Below are 17,950 nucleotides of genomic sequence, written 5' to 3'. Positions count from 1 at the left end.
GGAGAGGGGTGTGTGTAATTGTGTGTCGGGGGGGTGTGTGTATCTGTGTGTCAGGGGGTGTGTGTATTTGTGTGTCGGGGGGGGTGTGTGTATCTGTGTGTCAGGGGGTGTGTGTATTTGTGTGTCGGGGGGTGGAGCGCTCTGAATGCTGGGCCGGAGCCATCTGGATTCCGGGCTGAGCCCGGGAGCAGGCAGGGTGCGAGGGGAAGCTCTGTGCCTGACTCTGCCGTTTTAATCAGAGACACGGAGAATTGCAGCAAACAGCAGCAGCAGCGTCTCCTGGAGAAGGGAGGGCGGGATCCAGTGCGGCCGTCCCGGGAAATCACCTGGTGGTTCTTGCCACGCCAGCAATTTCAGCTCCAGCCTCGGGAGCATGATCCAGGACCTCAGTGGATCGATCACCTCGTTAAGGATCGCTGCTGCCCGAGGGCAACTCTGTCGATGTCAAGTTGCAATGTTTCATGTTGCAGTTGCCTCCTCGATACAATGTAGCGAGTGTGAGGTGTTGCTGTGAATCTAGCGGCGGGAGGAGCTGCTTCGCTTGTTACAGTGTCGCCGGGAAAGGATACACTTTATCCAGGCGGGGGATTGCCAAATTGGAGAGGCGGACTGCGCGGCTGTGCTCTTTATGTCTGAGCCCGGCGGCCCCCTCTCTCCGTGCCCGTCATGTCTGTGCTGTTCAGCCTGCTCGGCAGCTCCTCTGGGCCGGCTCTCCTCCAGCACGCCGGCTGGCTCGCCCTCCTGCTCCTGTTCGCAGCTTCCATCGTGACCGTCCTGACCTGGCTGGTGCAGTATTCCTTCGGGATTTGGAGGCGAGGCGCCGGGGACAGGCAGCGTCCTCCTGCCAGCCTGGGCATTTGGAGCTCCCTCCTGAAACTCGGCTGCTCCCGGGAAGACAGCGTCTCCGGCTCGGGGCTCAAGCGGCTCGTCACTTCCCTGTTCTCCTTCAAGTCCTTCAGAGACAATTGGCAGAGGACGTGGATCAAAGCGCTGAACGACCAGGCTTGTCGCATTGGGGTAGGTAACTGTGTTCTGATGGTCCTTAAGATGTCATGGTTCAGGCCCTACGAGCCGGTTGTATTCATTCGACCCCACCAGCCAGAGCTGATGGCTTGTGTGTCCAGTGTCCACACTGCCGGCCTTGTACCCAGTGCAGAAATTTGGAATGATTTCTTGTCTTTGAGTTTGTTTTGGAGTTGGTACCTGGAGCCAGTGCTTTTACCATAGGACTGTAAAATAATCGGGTCCCTCTTGTGTTGAGAGGTTGGCAAAGTTGCATTTTGACAGGAGCAGCAGGGCCTGTGATATGAGCAGCTTTCTGGATGCTGGGGATGATTTATGGAGAGTCTTTATCTCACTGGGACTTGACACTTCACTGCATCTGTTGGGTGACATTGGCAGCAGACTTGTGTTTTCATTGCCCTTTTATTTCTTTGACTTTTTTTTAAACCTTTTTTCCCTGTGGTCCTCTAGCACTGAACATCCCGTTCCTTACTGGAGCACTGTCTGTGGACATTAACCTTGGCCACTCCTGTAAATTTGACCAATAAAAACTGTGAGCTTTTCAATTTACAATCACAGTTGAGCCTGGTCATATTAGCATTCTCTACCCATTTCCCCCAACCTTGTTATGGTTGGACATATTTCTGGACATTGTATTGGCCCACCTAGTCAAACAGTTTTCTACTCCATCTCCAACATTTTTACAGTTAATAAACACAAGCTTTCAAAAAAATAGAGGTGTGGAGAGTTTTGTTTAGGCTTTTTATTTCTTTATTTGTCATTGTATATTGGAGATGAATGTTTCATCCTGTGAAATACCTGGGCAATCCTGGAGGGTTAGCAACCTGTACCCTCCACCTCCCCTTCACCCGAGTACCCTTCTGTATAATTGAGGGCTATCGATTGGCATTCAGCAGTGGATAAGCTGGGGGGCATTGAGAGAAACCTTCCTTCTGCTCAGACTGCAAATTTTATTTTTGCCCATTCAAGATGGTAAAAGCTGAACAGCAACCCAAATAGTGTACTTTAAACCTCTCGGAAGCAGTCAGTATCAGAAACCTAAAAAAAGTCTGCTGGAAAAATAAATCAGGTCCTAGGGTGTGTTGGTCCAGAAGTTTCCCTTCTGTACATTTTGATATCATTTAGTGGAGAATATGTTTTGAGGAGATAAAATGTGTTGCTGAGAGAAGGTGTTATCTATTGTAAAGGAAGGATAATAATGGGTTGCCTGTAAGTTCTATGTCATTGGTGGTAAGGTTGGAAATGGGAACAAAGATTGGCTGACTGAGAGGAAACAGTAGGTATAAATGGGTCACTTTCTGGTTGGCAAGATGTACCAAGTCATATGACACAAGGGTCACTTCTGAGCTGTCAACGTTTTACAATTTATCAACTGATGTACGAAAAGACTGAAGGTATGGTTGCTAAATTTGCTGACATCACAAAGATAGGTAGGAAACTGAATTGTGCAAAGGACATAACATTGCTACCAAAGGTTAAGTAACTGGGCAAAGATCTGGCAAGTAGAATATGATGCGGGAATTCATGAGACTGGTTATTTTGGAATGAAGAATAAGAAAGGAGCAGGTTATTTAAGTGGTGATCAATTGCAAGGCTCTGAGTGCATGAAGAGTGTAATATGAAGGCATAGCAAGTAATCAGGAAAACTGATAAAACTGTGTGAGGGAAATTGAATACAAAATAAGTAGGGAGGCTATTCTTCAGTTATACAAAGTGTTAGTGAGACCACATCTGGCATATTGTATACAGTATTGGTCTCCTTATCTAAGGAAGGACATAAACGTATTGGAAGTAGTTTGGACTAATACCTGGAATATGTGAGCAAAGGTTGGACAGGTTGGGTTTGTATTCATTAAGTGGCAACTTGATTGAAATATACAAGATCTTAGAGAATCTTAACAGAGTGAATTTAGAGAGAACGCTTCCTTTTGTGGGAGCATCTAACCCTCGGGGTCACTGTTTAAAATTTAAGGGGTTGATCATTGAAGAGAAAGATGGGAGAATTCTTTTTTGTCTGAGGGTCATGAGTCTTTGGAACTCTTCCACAAAAGCAGTCTTTGAATATTTTTAGGACAAAGGTGGATGGATTCTTGAGCAAAGGAGTGAAAGGATTTCAGGCAGAGAAGGAATACTCAGACCAGTCATGGCCTTGTTGAATGTATAATGTGAAGGAGCCAGTGTTGGACTGGGGTGGACACAGTTAAAAATCACACAACACCAGGTTATTGGTGTTTGTTTGAAGGAGCAGTACTCCAAAAGCTAGTGCTCCCAAATAAACCTGTTGGATTATAACCTGGTGTTGTGTGACCTTATTGAATGCATAGTAGGCTGTGGGCCTCAGTCTTGCTAATTGTTAATTTTGAACATTTTGTATGCTAAAGGGAACCTGCCTTGTGTTTAATCTGTACAATCATATATCCAGCAATATGTCCCTTCAGTAAGATATCTGAATCCATTTTATTCCGTGACCTTTAACTAACCCATCACCTAGCTTATTGTTTATGCCACTTGATCTATCCAGAATGCTTGTCTCTGGTTCATGCTGGCCAACCTCTTAATGGCACTCCGTCCCCTGGAAGGGTTGCATGCAACATTGGGATGTGTTAATCTGGTACAATGTCTGAAGCATGACTGCCTGGCTGACAGACAGGCTGGGTTGAAACATTGACCTTTATCCATGTTTGAATCCAATCCAGACTGACGGCCACTTTTGAAATAAATTGGAATTGCCTGGCCAGAAGCCATTTCCTCATAGTTAAGGAGCTAAATCACAGAACTGTCCACACTTGGTTTGCAGTGAATAGCCTTGCTCAGAGTATGTGCTGTTGCTGTGGAAGGTGGGAATAAGACCATAAGACATAGGAGTGGAAGTAAGGCCATTTGGTCCATCGGGTCCACTCCGCCATTCAATCATGGCTGATGGGCGTTTCAACACCACTTACTGCAGTGTCCCCATATTCCTTAATTCCTTGCGAGATTAAGAATTTATCAATCTCTGCCTTGAAGACATTTAATGTCCCAGCCTCCACTGCGCTCCGTGGTAGTGAATTCCACAGGCCCACCACTCTCTGGCTGAAGAAATGTCTCCTCATTTCAGTTCTAAATTGACCCCGTTCTAATTCTAAGGCTGTGCCCATGAGTCCTAGTATCCCCGCCTAACGGAAACAACTTCCTAGCGGCCACCCTTTCTAAGCCATGCATTACCTTGTAAGTTCTATTAGATCTCCCCTCAACCTTCTGAACTCTAATGAATACAATCCCAGGACCCTCAGCCGTTCCTCGTATGTTAGGCCTTTGTTCCAGGGATTATCCGTGTGAAGCTCTGCTGGACACGCTCCAGTACCAGTATGTCCTTCCTGAGGTGTGGGGCCCAAAACTGGACACAGTATTCTAAATGGGGCATAACCAGACCTTTATAAAGTCTCAGTAGCCCATCACTGCTTTTATATTCCAACCCTCTTGAAATAAGTGACAACATTACATTTGCTTTCTTAACCACGGACTCAACTTGCAAGTTAGCCTTAGAGAATCCTGGACTATCACTCCCAGATCCCTTTGTACTTTGGCTTTATGAATTTTCTCACCGTGTATAAAATAGTCCATTTCTGTATTCTTTTTTCCAAAGTGCAAGACCTCGCATTTGCTCACATTGGATTTCATCAACCATTTCTTGGACCATTCTCCTAAACTGTCTAAATGTTTCCGTAGCCTCCGCACCTCCTCAGAACTACCTGCCTGACCACCTAACTTTGTATCATCAGCAAACTTCTCCAGAATGCCCCCAGTCTCTTCATCCAGATCATTTATATATAAAGTGAACAACTGGGTCCCCAACACTGAACCCTGCAGGACACCACATGTCACCAGCTGCCATTCCAAAAAATAACATTTTATCCCAACTCTCTGCCTTCTGTCAGACAGTCAATCCTCAATCCATGCCAGTAGCTCACCTCGAACACCATGGGCCCTCACCTTACTCAGCAGCCTCCCGTGAGACACTTATCAAAGGCCTTTTGGAAGTCTAGATAGATAACATCCAGTGGAGTTCCCCGGTCTAACTTACTTGTTACCTCTTCAAAAAATTCTAACAATCTATAGTCATATTAATGCTACATTAAAATGAAGTTTCAGGTTGTTGGGTAGAAGAGAGAATCACTGTGCATCTGATTCCTAACCTAGGAGTCAAGGGTGTAAATGCACATGAGCTGGTAATCCAGAAACCTGGGCTCATGTCCTGATAATGCCAAGTAGCTGTGAAATTTGAATTTAATTAAAAACCTGGATTTTAAGGTTTGTGTGACACAGGGGTAGTAGTGTCCCTAGCTCTGGGCTAGGACTCCTGTGTTCAAGTCCCAACTGCTCCGGAGGTGTGGAATACTATCTCTGAACAGGTTGATTGAAACAAAACATTGGATTACTTTTATTCTTTCATTGGGTGTGGGCTTAATTAACCAAGTCAGCATTTATTGCCCCCTCCCTAATTGCCTTTGCTGTCTAAGCCATTTCAATGGGCAGTTAAGGGTCAACCTAATTCCTGTGAGTCTGGAGTCACTTGTAGGGCAAACCAGGTAAGGAGGGCAGATTTTCTTCCTTTGAAGGACATCAGTGAAACAGGTGGGAATTTACAATGATCTTTGACAGGATTAACATTAGGGTTAGGCTGCCATTACTGTGATTAGCTGTCAACTGGGGAAAGATGGTCGTAGTGGTAATGTCACTCTGCTAGTAATATAGAGGCCCAAACTAATGTTCTGGGCACGTAAATTCAAATTTGATCACGACAGTTGGTGAAATTTACATTCAATAATAAATCTGGAATTGAAAGGTGATCTCAGGTAATGATGACAACTATCAATGTTAAAATTATGGTTTAGGGAAGGAAATCTTCCATCCTTGCTTGGTCTGCCCTACAAACAGTTGAGCAACATGGTTGAGTGTAAAGTGTCCTCTGAATCGGCCTAACTCAATTCAATTGCAGTTAAGGATTAGCAACAAACGGTAACCTTTGTCAGCAACGCCCACAACACGTGAAAGAATGAAGATAAAAATGCTTGACTCATATAATAAGCACTAAAAATGGAAAATGCTCCATCCACGGGGCTGATGTTGAGCATAACTTACAGGAAAACATTTGTCTTAGAAGTGCAATTGGTGATATCATTTCAATAACAATAATAAAGTAAACTTATTTTAGTACTGTATACGTACATACAACATAGCTCTGTTCACTATTCAAACCAAGACCTTAAAAGTCTTACATATGCTGTTTGCCTCCTGCAAGTGTCATATTCATTTCCTGTCACGCTTCCTCTCATTTTATCTCCTCAATTACCAAAAGCACCACTATGAATAATCTCCTCGCTTTATTTTAGAAAGGCTATCTCTGTTAAAATAACAGAGGAGTGCAATTATTAGTCACCAATATGATAAACTCCCAGACATTTCCAATGCCAATGTGCTTTGAAGGGGTACAGTAGTGACTGGGAAAAATTATACCAGGGTTTATGATGTTATAGTAAAGGGTAACATCACGTGGGTAGGTTATACAAATGTAGCTTCCCTTGTGTTTGAAAAGATGGGGGTTGACCTTTATCGAGTAGTTTCAAATGATTAAGGCTTTTGATAGGGTAACTTTTGAGAAGCTATTTCATGTTATGGAAATAGATATTCAGAAACAGTATAATCTTGTCATCACAGTCCATTCTGCAGTAACCTGAGCTGGCACCTTTTCACAGGGTAATGGGAATGATCTCCCCCAGATAGCTCCGGATCCTGGGAGTCAATTGAAATTATTTTCATTTGACATTTCGCTGGGAAAGTGTATTGAGGAATATGGAGCAAAATGGCTCAGTTGACTGGTCGGCTGGTTTACAGTGTAGGGTAATGCCAGCAGCATAGGTTCAATGCCTGCACCAGCTGAGGTTACATTAAGGACCCTCCTTCTCAACCTCTCCCCTCAGCTGAGACATGGTGACCCTCAGATTTTGCTGCTCCTCGGATGCTGCCTGAACTGCTGTGCACTTCTAGCACCACTAATCCAAAATCTGGTTTCCAGCATCTGCAGTATTGTTTTTACCTCAGACCACCAGTCATCTCTCTCCCTAATGAGAGAGCATTACAGAGCAAAACTGGGTAAATGGAATTGAAGGACAGATCAACCGTGAACTATTTGAATTTCAAAACAGCCTGATGAGCCGAGAAGTTTACATCTGTTCCTACATTCCCAAATATATTTAAATAAGCGAACTAACTCGGTAAAGGAGCCACAGTTCATTGGATCTTGTGCTTTGGGTCATTGAGAATGCAGTTTTGCTTTGTGCGTTGAGGAATGAAGCTGGCTGTGAAGCTGCAGGGCTGTGATGGTTTACTGCTGTAAAACACAAGGAGGAGTTAAAAGCTATGCATATTCAGACAATGATCGTATCAGCGAGCTCTGCTTAACACTTACTGTACAGGTGAGTCATACCTTCACTGCCTGGTGCTATCACCTCTGAGTCTACCAAAGATGAAGATGGGGCTTATTAAAATGTGGTATGGAGGTTACAGTTCAACAGGTTTGTTTGAAAACACTAGCTACCTGAAGAAGGAGCAGGGGTCTGAAAGCTTGTCATGTGATTATTGACTTTATTAAAAAGTGACTGAATTGGTTAGCAGGAAATATTGGGAGTGTCATACTATTAGATTTTGTCAGCTCCTCCCTGACTTTACCACCAGATGATTGAACAGGTTTGCTCATGAGCAGTTTTCGTGGGTTTCTTTTACATGTTGTGACCCAGTCTTGATCCCCAGTTCTCTGTAATCATGGGACATGATCAATCCTGTGTGTTGCTTACCTGTATCTCAGTGAATGCTGAGCAGCTACAAAGCTGTGTGTGAGAGAGATGGGTATGTATCTTGCATACTTTACCAGTGCTGTTGGACAAGGTTGTATATGTTGCAGTGGTAAGGAAGCCCAGTTAATGTGAATTTTGAATTGGAGTAAATGTCCTTCATCAGTGAGTTCCATAGAATTCAGCGTTTCAAGCATTCTCCAACTCTTCAAATGAGTATCCTCTTATCAAGTATGTTATACTCTTGAGTTAAATTCTTTTAGACCAAGTCCAGGCATACACTTGTCTGTTTCAGGCAGTCCCTGACTTATGACTGTCCAACTTATGAACAAAATCCCATACAGAGGTATATTAAAATTCATTTTAAAGATCTGACGTGAACATTTCCTTATACTTACAAGCAGCTATTCTGCATTGCCCTGTATTGTGTTCTGACTTGAGTACAAATTGACTTATGAGTGGAATCAAGATTGGAAACTGTTTACAACCTGGGGATTGGTTGTGGTTTTGTTTCATCCAAACTCTCACCTTCTTTATAAACTGGCTGCCTCTTGCCCTTGAGAAGGTGACGGTGGAACCAACTGTCTGAAGCGCTGCACTCCATCTGCTATGGGTACACCCCGCAGTGCTGCCAGGGAGAAAGTTCCAAGATTTTGACCCAGTGACAGTGAATGAATATTGGTGTACTTCCATGTCACAATGGTGAGTGGTTTGGAGAGGAACTACTGGTTGGTTGCGTTCTTTCCAGACAACAGAGGATGCAGGCTTTAAAAGGTGCTGTTAGAGAGACCTCAGTGCATTGTTGCAGTATATCATGTAGATGTTACACATTGCCCTCACTGAGAGAGCCTGTGATGAGAGAGTCAGTGCTGACAGTGGTGGCATTGCAGCGGGCTGCAGACAAGCAGGCTGCGTTGCTCTGGATGGTGTTGAGCTTCTTGAGCATTTTTGATGCTACATTCATCCAGGTAAGTGGAGAATATTCCATTACATTCTGCATTAGTATCCTCTCCCCTCTGGTTCAGCTCAGTTGGCTGGACTTTTGGTTTACGAGCAGTGTAATGCCAATTCCCATTCAATTCCCATCAGCGGTTTGAGGTTACCATGATGGACTCACCTTCTCAATGTCTTCCCTTGCCTGAGGTCTGGCGGCCCTCAGGTTAAATCACTACCAGTTGCTTCTCTGTACTGAGAGAGCAGCCCCTATGGTCTGGTAAGACTATGGTGACACTACAACAATAACTCTGGAAGTTTTCTAAGTGGCAGCTGATGAAACTGTCATCATAAGTTCACCTCCTCAGACTTCCCTTACATCAGCGGCACTGTTGTGCTGATGAGTAGAATTGTTGAGCTATTTTAAGTTGCTGACCGTTAAGCTGCCAAGAACAATTTCTTTGCTGGTGTTGTGTTGCAACAGATTTCTTGGCTTCTACACAACACACTCTCATTGTTGTGAAATCCAATAAACATATATTCAGATCATAAAAAGAATTCTTCCGATCAAATAAATGTCTCACTGTTTATGGCTTAACCAACGCAATTAATGATTAGTCAAAAAATTCTCACCCATTTCAAGCTACATTTGTCCAAATCCCTTAGCATTTTCATTGCAGCTCTCAAGATCCTGAGAGGGCTTGACAGGGCAGATGTTGAAGGGATGTTTCTTCTTGAGGGAGAATCGAGAACTCAGGGTCATTGATTTCAAAATTAGGAGTCACCCATTTAGGATGGAAATAAGGAGACATTGTTTCTCACAGATGGTCATGGGTCACTTCCTCAAAATGTCTTGGAAGCAGAGTCTTTGAATATTTCAAAGACAGAGGTGTAGTCATTCTTAGAAAGCCAAGGGGGTGATATGTTTTCCTGTAACCTCAAATCCGACACTCACAATCAGATCAGTTATGATCGTGTTAAATAGAAGAGCAAACTCAAGGGACCCAAGGCCCAATCCGAATTTGTATGTAACCCCTTGGTGGCCCCATTACTCCTGCAAATCTCTAATCTCAGTGATGGCTCATTGCCAAATTCCATTCGAAAGCACTTCTGTGAAGTGCTTTGGAACTTGTTACTGGGTCAAAGGTGCCATATAAATACAAGTTGTTGTTGTTGTTGTTGTATTGCTGCTGGCCTGGATTCATATTAGGTGAAAGTGGGTATTGCAGATGCTGGAGATTAGAGTCAAGATTAGAGTGGTGCTGGAAAAGCGCAGCAGGTCAAGCAGCATCCGAGGAGCTGGAAAATCGACATTTCAGTCAAAAACCCTTTCCTGATGAAGGGCTTTTGCCCGAAACGTCTATTTTCCTGCTCCTCGGATGCTGCCTGACCCTTTGTGCTTTTCCAGGACCATACTTTAATCTTGACTGGATATGTATTAGCTCAAGCTGGAAATGTATGGTTCTACCAGCAGCAAGCAGGACAGTCTGAAACCAAAGAGTTTGCAATGTCAGTGGATCTTCGTAGAGGTTTGTGTAGCAATCATTGCTTGACTTATCTTCTGCGCTGGAGGGTGGGAGATCATGTTTTAGATGTGACGATGATATAGAGAGAGAGAAAGAGAGAGAAGTAGTTAATCCTGGGTATGGAGGGATTGTCTAATAGAGAGAGATTGACTATGTTGGGCCTCTTCTCATTGGAGTTGAGAAAAATGGGAGGAGACCTTATTGAAGGTTCTTAAAGGCCTGACAAAGTAGACACTGAGAGACTGATTCCCATTATGGGGGAGCCTAGGGTCAGAGAGTATAATCCCAGAATAAAAGGTTGCACGTTTAAGGCCAGATAGGAGGAGAAATTTCTTCTATCAGAGAACATTGGATCTGTGGATTTCCTTACAGCAAAGAGCTTTTGAGGTTGTGTTAAGTATATTCAAGGCTGAGATATGTTTTTAATCAGGAAGGGTATCAAAGGTTAAGGGTGGTGGAGTTAAGGATGAGCAGATCAACCATGATCGTAATAAATGGTAGAGCAGATCCAATGAGCCAAATAGCCAAATAGTTCTTATGTCTTGTAGTCAAAGATTGGGAAAGTTAAGAACCTAGTAGCTACTGTCAGTGATGGCAAGGCTGTAATAAAGACTTCCAATTCCTGTGTTTGTTGAATTAATCAGGATTTGCTAACATAGCAGAGTTGAGTGTCCGTGATGCCATTGTGTTGCTGGGATAGACCTCTGTTATAACACCTACTCCATAGCAACCAACTGTACTGATAGCAAGAGTGACAATTCACAATACTGGAAGCAACTCAACTGTTTTCCCACTGCGTTACTCTGAGAGAAAATAAAATCTTGATTTCAGTCCATCACAAAAGCTGTTGCCAAACAAGTAAGAGTTTGTGCCACTTTAATGGAATAAATCAAGTAATTTTTAATCCTGAGGCTACAGAAGAAACAATTTGATCATGCGTTTACTTGACGCCATTGACATTGTTAGGAACCTTATGAAATGAATCTAAACATTGCATGAGACATTTTTTTTCTGAAAGTTAACCACATTTTCCTTCAATGGTATTACTCAATTTAATATAGTCAGCTGCTGTTTTCGTGATGTGGTGTCTACTTGACTGGGTTTGAATGATAAAAGTAGAACACTGTGCCTATGTGGCACTTAATGAGGGAATCTTCTGAATAGGACGTATTTTGCCTTGAAAAGAGCAGCAAAGAGAGAAGATTAAAAGAGGGAACTTGTTTTAGATTAGCACATTGTTATTAGTCCTTTCAACAGGACTATTAACTATAGTCCAATCAATTCTGCTCTATTGGCAAACGTGATGTTACACTTATACATGGCACAATCCCTAATGTTTGACCAGTCTCTGTATGGTGGAGGAATATTGCCCAGGGCTCCAGCTGAACTGTTCTCCCTGTGATTCAATACAATCTTTAATGTCCACCTAAAGATAAGGCAAGATCTGGTATTCTCATCTCATCTAAAAGGCAATGTGGATGTTATACCAAGGGACCAGCCTATTGGCTGAAGTCCTGGTGAACAGTTTAAGCATACATCTTGGCTGGGCTCCTCATTCATTTTATTGACAATGTTGCCAGAGTTCCATGCTTTCCCACAGTCCGAAGTATTTAATGAATGCTGCAATTATCATTGTTAGAAAGTCATTCAAGATTTTCTCAGAATTCTATGAAAAATTATTTAGAAATAAAATCAGGGATGCCTTTTGTTTGAGGAAACTTGTCTCTTGCAGTTTGGAAGGCTTTATTGCTGCCGTGCTGAAGAGGGAACAGCTTCATTACCACCTTTCTGCATTCTGTTGCTTGGCAACCTACCTACCTCTGCAAAGTATGTGCAAACTCAAGTCAATAGAGTGGGGGATGGATAGTTTGCAAAATCAGATCTCTAATCATTTTCTAGTAGTTTGCGAATGGAGTTCAGTATTTGAAGGTGGAGAGTCCTTAATTTCTTCCACACCCTCGGAACTCCCATGTGTGAGTCACTGCATTGGGTGAATCCGCTCTGACTCGATGCTGGACAGTAGAGAACTCCCTCTGAAAAATGCAAGAGAGGTTGGTTACATTGCGACTCCACTCATTGTTGCTGTCATGACAGCTCCAAGTGCAACCAGGCGCAATCTGTATGACTGGCTATGTGAATGTACAACAACAACTTACACTTTTTGGTTCATGCTCCCAACCCTCACTTGTTGAGGACCTGAGATGCCAAACCAAGGAGGAAGCAATTAGGGAGGAGGAGCAAAGATATTTGGTAATGAAACAATCATGGAGAAGATGCTTTAAAGGAAAAGAACTTTGAGGCTAAGGAAAGATTGGAGGGTAAAAGTGTAGACACTTGGGGACTGGGTGACTGAAAGTGTATCACCAAAGGATGTTTAACTCCCATTTGATCCGGTTCGGACATGCCATCCCCTTATTAACATCAAAGTTACAAAATTTGCATTTGCACTCTGTTATAGTGGAGGAGAAAGTGAGGTCTGCAGATGCTGGAGATCAGAGCTGAAAATGTGTTGCTGGAAATGCGCAGCAGGTCAGGCAGCATCAAAGGAACAGGAGAATCGATGTTTCGGGCATAAGCCCTTCTTCAGAAGAAGGGCTTATGCCCGAAACGTCGATTCTCCTGTTCCCTGAATGCTGCCTGACCTGCTGCGCTTTTCCAGCAACACATTTTCCACTCTGTTATAGTGTCATAGAGTCATACAGCATGGAAACAGACCCTTCGGTCCAACTAGTCCCATTTGCCTGCATTTAGTCCATATCCCTCCAAACCTTCCCTATTCATGTACTTATCCAAATGTTTTTTAAATGCTGTAGCTACCCCAGCGTCCATCACTTCCTTGGGCAGTTCATTCCACACATGAATCACTCTCTGCGTAAAAAGGTTACCCCTCATATCCTTTTTAAACTGTCTCTTTTCACTTTAAAAGTGTGCCCCTTAGTTTTGAACACCTTCCCCCTTTAGAAAAAACACCCTTGCTATTTACCTTATCAATGCCCCTCATGATTTTATTAACTTCTATCGGGTCTCCCCTCAACCTCCTACACTCCAGTGAAAGAAATCTCAGCCCATTTTTATAACTCATACCCTCCAGTCCCAGCAACACCCTGATAAATCTTTTCTGAACCCCATCCAATTTAATAATATCCTTCCGAAAGCAGGGCAACCAGAACTGCACATAATGCTACAGAAGAGGCCTCACCAACGTCCTGTACACCTCAGCATGATGTCCCAATTCCTATACTCAAAGGTCTGAGCAGTCAAGGCAAGCGTGATTAACACTTTCTTAACTACCCTGTCTACCTGTGATGCAAATTTCAAAGAATTAGATATCTGAACCCCTAGGTGTCTCTGTTCTATAACACTACCCAGGGCCCTACCATTAATTGTCTCAGTCCTGCCCTTGTTCTTACCAATATGCAGCACCTCACATTTATCCAAATTAAACTCCATCTGCCACTCCTCAGCCCATTGTTCCAATTGATCAAGATCTCTTTGTAATCTTAGATAACCATTCTCACTGTCCACTATAGCAGCAACTTTGGTGTCATCTGCAAACTTACTAACCATGTCCTCCTACATTCTCCTACGTGGTCTTTGTCAGCTGCATGAACCAACCAGTAGCAAATTAAGAGCATGATTTGCTCCCCTATAGAGAGAGGAACAGAGTCCAGTGTGTCTTATTCAGTTTCTTTTACTTTACTGAAGAGTCGTCATTCTGGACATGATGTTAACTCTGTTTCTGTCTCCATAGATGCTGCCAGCCACTACATGGACTGCAGCAATTCAAACTCTGACTCACCACATTCTCAAGAGCAATTAAGAATGAGCAATAAATGCTGGCCTAGACATTGCCACCCATGTCTTTCCCCCTCACCTTAAACCTTTGCCCTCTAGTTTTGGACTCCCCTACTTTGAGGAAAAGATCTTGTCTAATTACCCTATCCATCCCCCTTGAGACTTCACAACCCTTTATAAGGTCACCCCTCAGCCTCAATAAGACATGAAATACAGGCAACCTCTCTCAATACCCAAGCTTTTAGCCATTTGTTTGATAATGCCTGATTGAGCTCCATGTCAGTTTTTGTTGGATTATGTTGATGTGAAGTATCTTGGAATGAATTTCTGCATCTAAAAGCATTAATTGAAATGCATGCTGCAGTTATATGATCTGGTATGGAACATACTTCTGGTAATCATGTACCTCAGAGTATCATAAATTCCCCCCTTTCTTTCTTTACACTTTGAAATGTTCCTTTCGCTTTTCTAAACCTTTGATCCTCAGTATTAGTTAATGCAGGAAAGGTGCAGTGGAGGGAAAAACACTGTCCATTCACATTCCCAGTAGTTGATCCTCAGAAGTGCATCAAACATCCTGGAGTCTCAGAAGGCGTATATAGCTGAGTTGCATTGTCACAGATCTTGAACACGGCTTCATTAATCCTGTTCCCCTGTACCGGGTTAAAGCTCTCACGTTCTCCCTTTCCCCGTTCCAATAATTCTGAAAGTAATGCCAAATTTGAATAGAACAATAACAAGGGCATTGTGAGAGCATTTTTGACTGGTTGCTTTGGTACATTTTGGCTCTCATTTTATGACCGTTGAGTTTAATGTTCTGAACACGCAAAGTGCCTAGTTTAAGTTTGTGCAGACTGTTATTTTTGGGGGAGGAGGCTGTTGGGACAAAATAATTCTGTGATTCAAGCAATCAAGTTAAATCAATAGTGTTTCCTGCATTGCTATAGCCACTACACTGCAGATGTACGTCATTAGTTGGAAAGAGCTTTGGGACTTTATTAAAGCTTTGAAAGACATTATGTAAAGGGTTACTGGGCCCCAAACATTAATACTGATTTCACAGATGCTGCTTGACCTGCTGAGCTTTTCCAGCAACTTCTGTTTTTGTTTCTGATATAAATGGAAGGCTTTTTTTTCTCCTGGCTTCAGTTCTCTAGGGACCTGCTCCCCAGGATATTGTGTGGAGCGCAGTAAATAACAGTGAATGACACAGCAGAACTCGATCATTGAGATCTCATTGAACCTGAACCTTAAGAGCGATTACTGTAATTTTCCTGGTATTTGTGTCTTGTGTCTAATAGCATTTCCTACCATTCCTGTTCTGATTCGAAAAAAGTGAGGATGCAGTATATTGAAAATTCCAGTTCATCCATTGAATTACAGCTTTGTTAAATTGAACTTTCAGGGGCAAAAATGTTGTGTTAAGGTGTAACAGCGGAGGAGTGAAATTTATGTGAAGGTTTAGCTTGTGTGCCTTATGCGCACTGCACTGACTCACAGTGGTCACTTTAGTCCGCTAGTAATCTAGATGCCTGACTTAATGGCTGAGATGAGTTAGATCCAACCATAACAGTCAGCAATTTTGAATTGAGTTAATTAAACAAACTTGTAATGAATAACTTAGGAAAGGCCTCTTATGGTGGGTGTCCGTACCTCTTGACCAGAAGCTCTTGATTCATATCCCACCTGCCCTCGAGCGGTATGATCGTATGTTTGAACAGGTTGCTTATCAATTAAGTTAAAAACCTAGCATTGACCGTGGACATGATAAAGTCACACCTTGCCCAGTGGATCATGCAATGTCGTCTTGACAGGAAACTATATTGTGTGATAGACAAGAGAAATGAAATATAATAGACAGCGCTGAGTGATCTCGCAACCAAATTGATTGACTCCATTATTTTAGGATGCCACTTAGTTGGCTTTATGGATCCATTCTATGATAAAGGCAACCCTCTTAGACACAGTTTAGGTGTGGATCATTATTTGATTGCAACTTTGTGCAGTACTTTCAGACATTACTGTACACTAAAGATGCGATTTAACTATACAATTGTAAGTTGTAGTTGGCAAAGGGTAAGTGAGTTCCTGTTGCTAGGATTACCCTTCTAGGATTAGTTTCCAAGAAAATGCATTGCAAACAAGACTCTGGAGAATGTTACAGAGGCAGTGAAAACAAAAATGTTGATTTTCAATTTTCTTTGAGTATTTACAGTTATTGTTTTGAAGCAAAATTGTTGAAGATGAGACTGAAATATGACAAGGGATGAGATGGTTAGAGAGGGAGGTAAGTGTGATGAAATAGCCAGGAACATGTCCATGTAAAATTAGAGACCTTATCTTTACTGGTACCTGTAAATTGAGGTCTTTAACTGGTCAATGGTGCTGGTCACCAGGAAATGGACAACAATATTCAAATTTCCTGGGTGGCAGGAACATGAATCAAAACAGCAATGCAGAAGTCAGTGCTAGTTGAGTTTTGACACTTGCAGATGTCATAAGTTGAATCTGAAATTCTAGCTCCATCTGTGTGTTGCTCTTCCATACTTAATGTGTTTGAATGAGCCATGCAAATACCAAAGCGACATGAGCAGGTCAGAAGCTAAAGGAATTCCGCAGCAAGTAACCCTCCTCCTTACTCCTCAAATCAGAGTTGCCTATTAGGTGCAAGTCAGGAGTGTGATGGAATGCTCCCCAGCTGCCTGGATGAGTGCAGCTGCCTAAAACACTCCAGAAGGCTAATCCCCTGGACAAAGCAGCCCACTTGGATTGGCATCCAATCTATTTCCTCCATCGTCAACACTCAGTACACACTGCTGCTACTATCTACAAGATGCAATGTAGAAATTCACCAAAGCTCCTCTGATAGCATCTTCCAACCCACAGCCACTTCCATCGAGAAGGACAAGGGCGGCAGATATGTGGGAATACCACCAAGTACAAATTCCTCTCCAAACCATTCACCACCCTGACTTGGAAATATATTGCTGTTCCTTCAGTGCTATTGCGTCAAAATCCAGGACCTCTCTCCGCAGGACATTTTGGATCGATCTATAGCACATGGCTTGTAGTGGTTCAAAAAAACAGCTCCACTCCTCCTCCTCCAGGGTGACTAGGGGTGGACATTAATTGTTGGTCAAGCCAGCAACGCCACATCCACTACAGAACACACCAGATGGCCTCCTTCTTTAATTAAAGACCACAATTTCCCCTCCTATCCGCTCCACCCTTCTTTCTGTCCTATCACCTTTACCCCCACCTCCATTCACCTATTGCACTCTCAGCTACTTTCTCCCCACCTTCCCCGCACTTATCTCTCCACCTCCGAGGCTCCCAGCCTCATTCCTGATGAAGGGCTTTTGCCTGAAACATTGATTTTCCTCAGATGCTGCTTGACCTGCTGTGCTTTTTCAGCACCACTCTGACCTTGGCTCTCTGCATTAATAGTCCAGTGACAATACCACTAAGCCATCGACTCCCCTCCAGTGTGTTATCTGCTTCCCATCTATGCTGCTCTCCCTGAATTAAGCTCTTTATGGCCACAGCTTGTAATCTGTTTATCAATTTCAGTTGCTTCTTGTTGTGACATCAGAGTGCATCTGGGAAAATTAACAAACATTGAAATTCACAACTAATCTTGGAGGAACTGTTGGGGGAAGTTCACAGCATAGAATCAGATAAGTTAATTGTTGTTTTAAGTCTGTCCAATAGAAAGGCTGCAGTAGTAGGTACAGTGGATTCTTTCTTGATTATATGTTTTTGGAGATAAGTCTCTTGATTAAACTTAAAATATAAGCCATAGCTATTAATTTAACCTGGGGCAGTGTTTGTAGAGGAATAAGA

At 42.9% G+C, this 17,950-nt stretch overlaps 1 protein-coding gene across 2 annotated transcripts in view; it reads left to right on the top strand.

Annotated features, from left to right (window-relative positions):
• Positions 1–80: 80 nt before the first annotated feature.
• Positions 81–17,950, top strand: part of c2cd2l (c2cd2 like) — a 154,230-nt gene continuing 136,360 nt past the window's right edge. Inside the window, exon 1 of one of the 2 annotated variants that reach the window (XM_043676586.1) lies at positions 81–1,017. In XM_043676586.1, the coding sequence (XP_043532521.1) occupies positions 667–1,017 (351 nt within the window). In that variant the 5' untranslated portion in view covers positions 81–666. The remainder of the gene's footprint in view (positions 1,018–17,950) is intronic. The other variant, XM_043676587.1, reaches the window with a different exon arrangement.

The sequence above is a fragment of the Chiloscyllium plagiosum genome, chromosome 35 (assembly GCF_004010195.1).
Source record: "Chiloscyllium plagiosum isolate BGI_BamShark_2017 chromosome 35, ASM401019v2, whole genome shotgun sequence".
NCBI classification, from domain to species: Eukaryota; Metazoa; Chordata; class Chondrichthyes; order Orectolobiformes; family Hemiscylliidae; genus Chiloscyllium; species Chiloscyllium plagiosum.
Note: the sequence above shows the minus strand (reverse complement) of the source record. Positions and strands in the feature narration are given on the sequence as shown.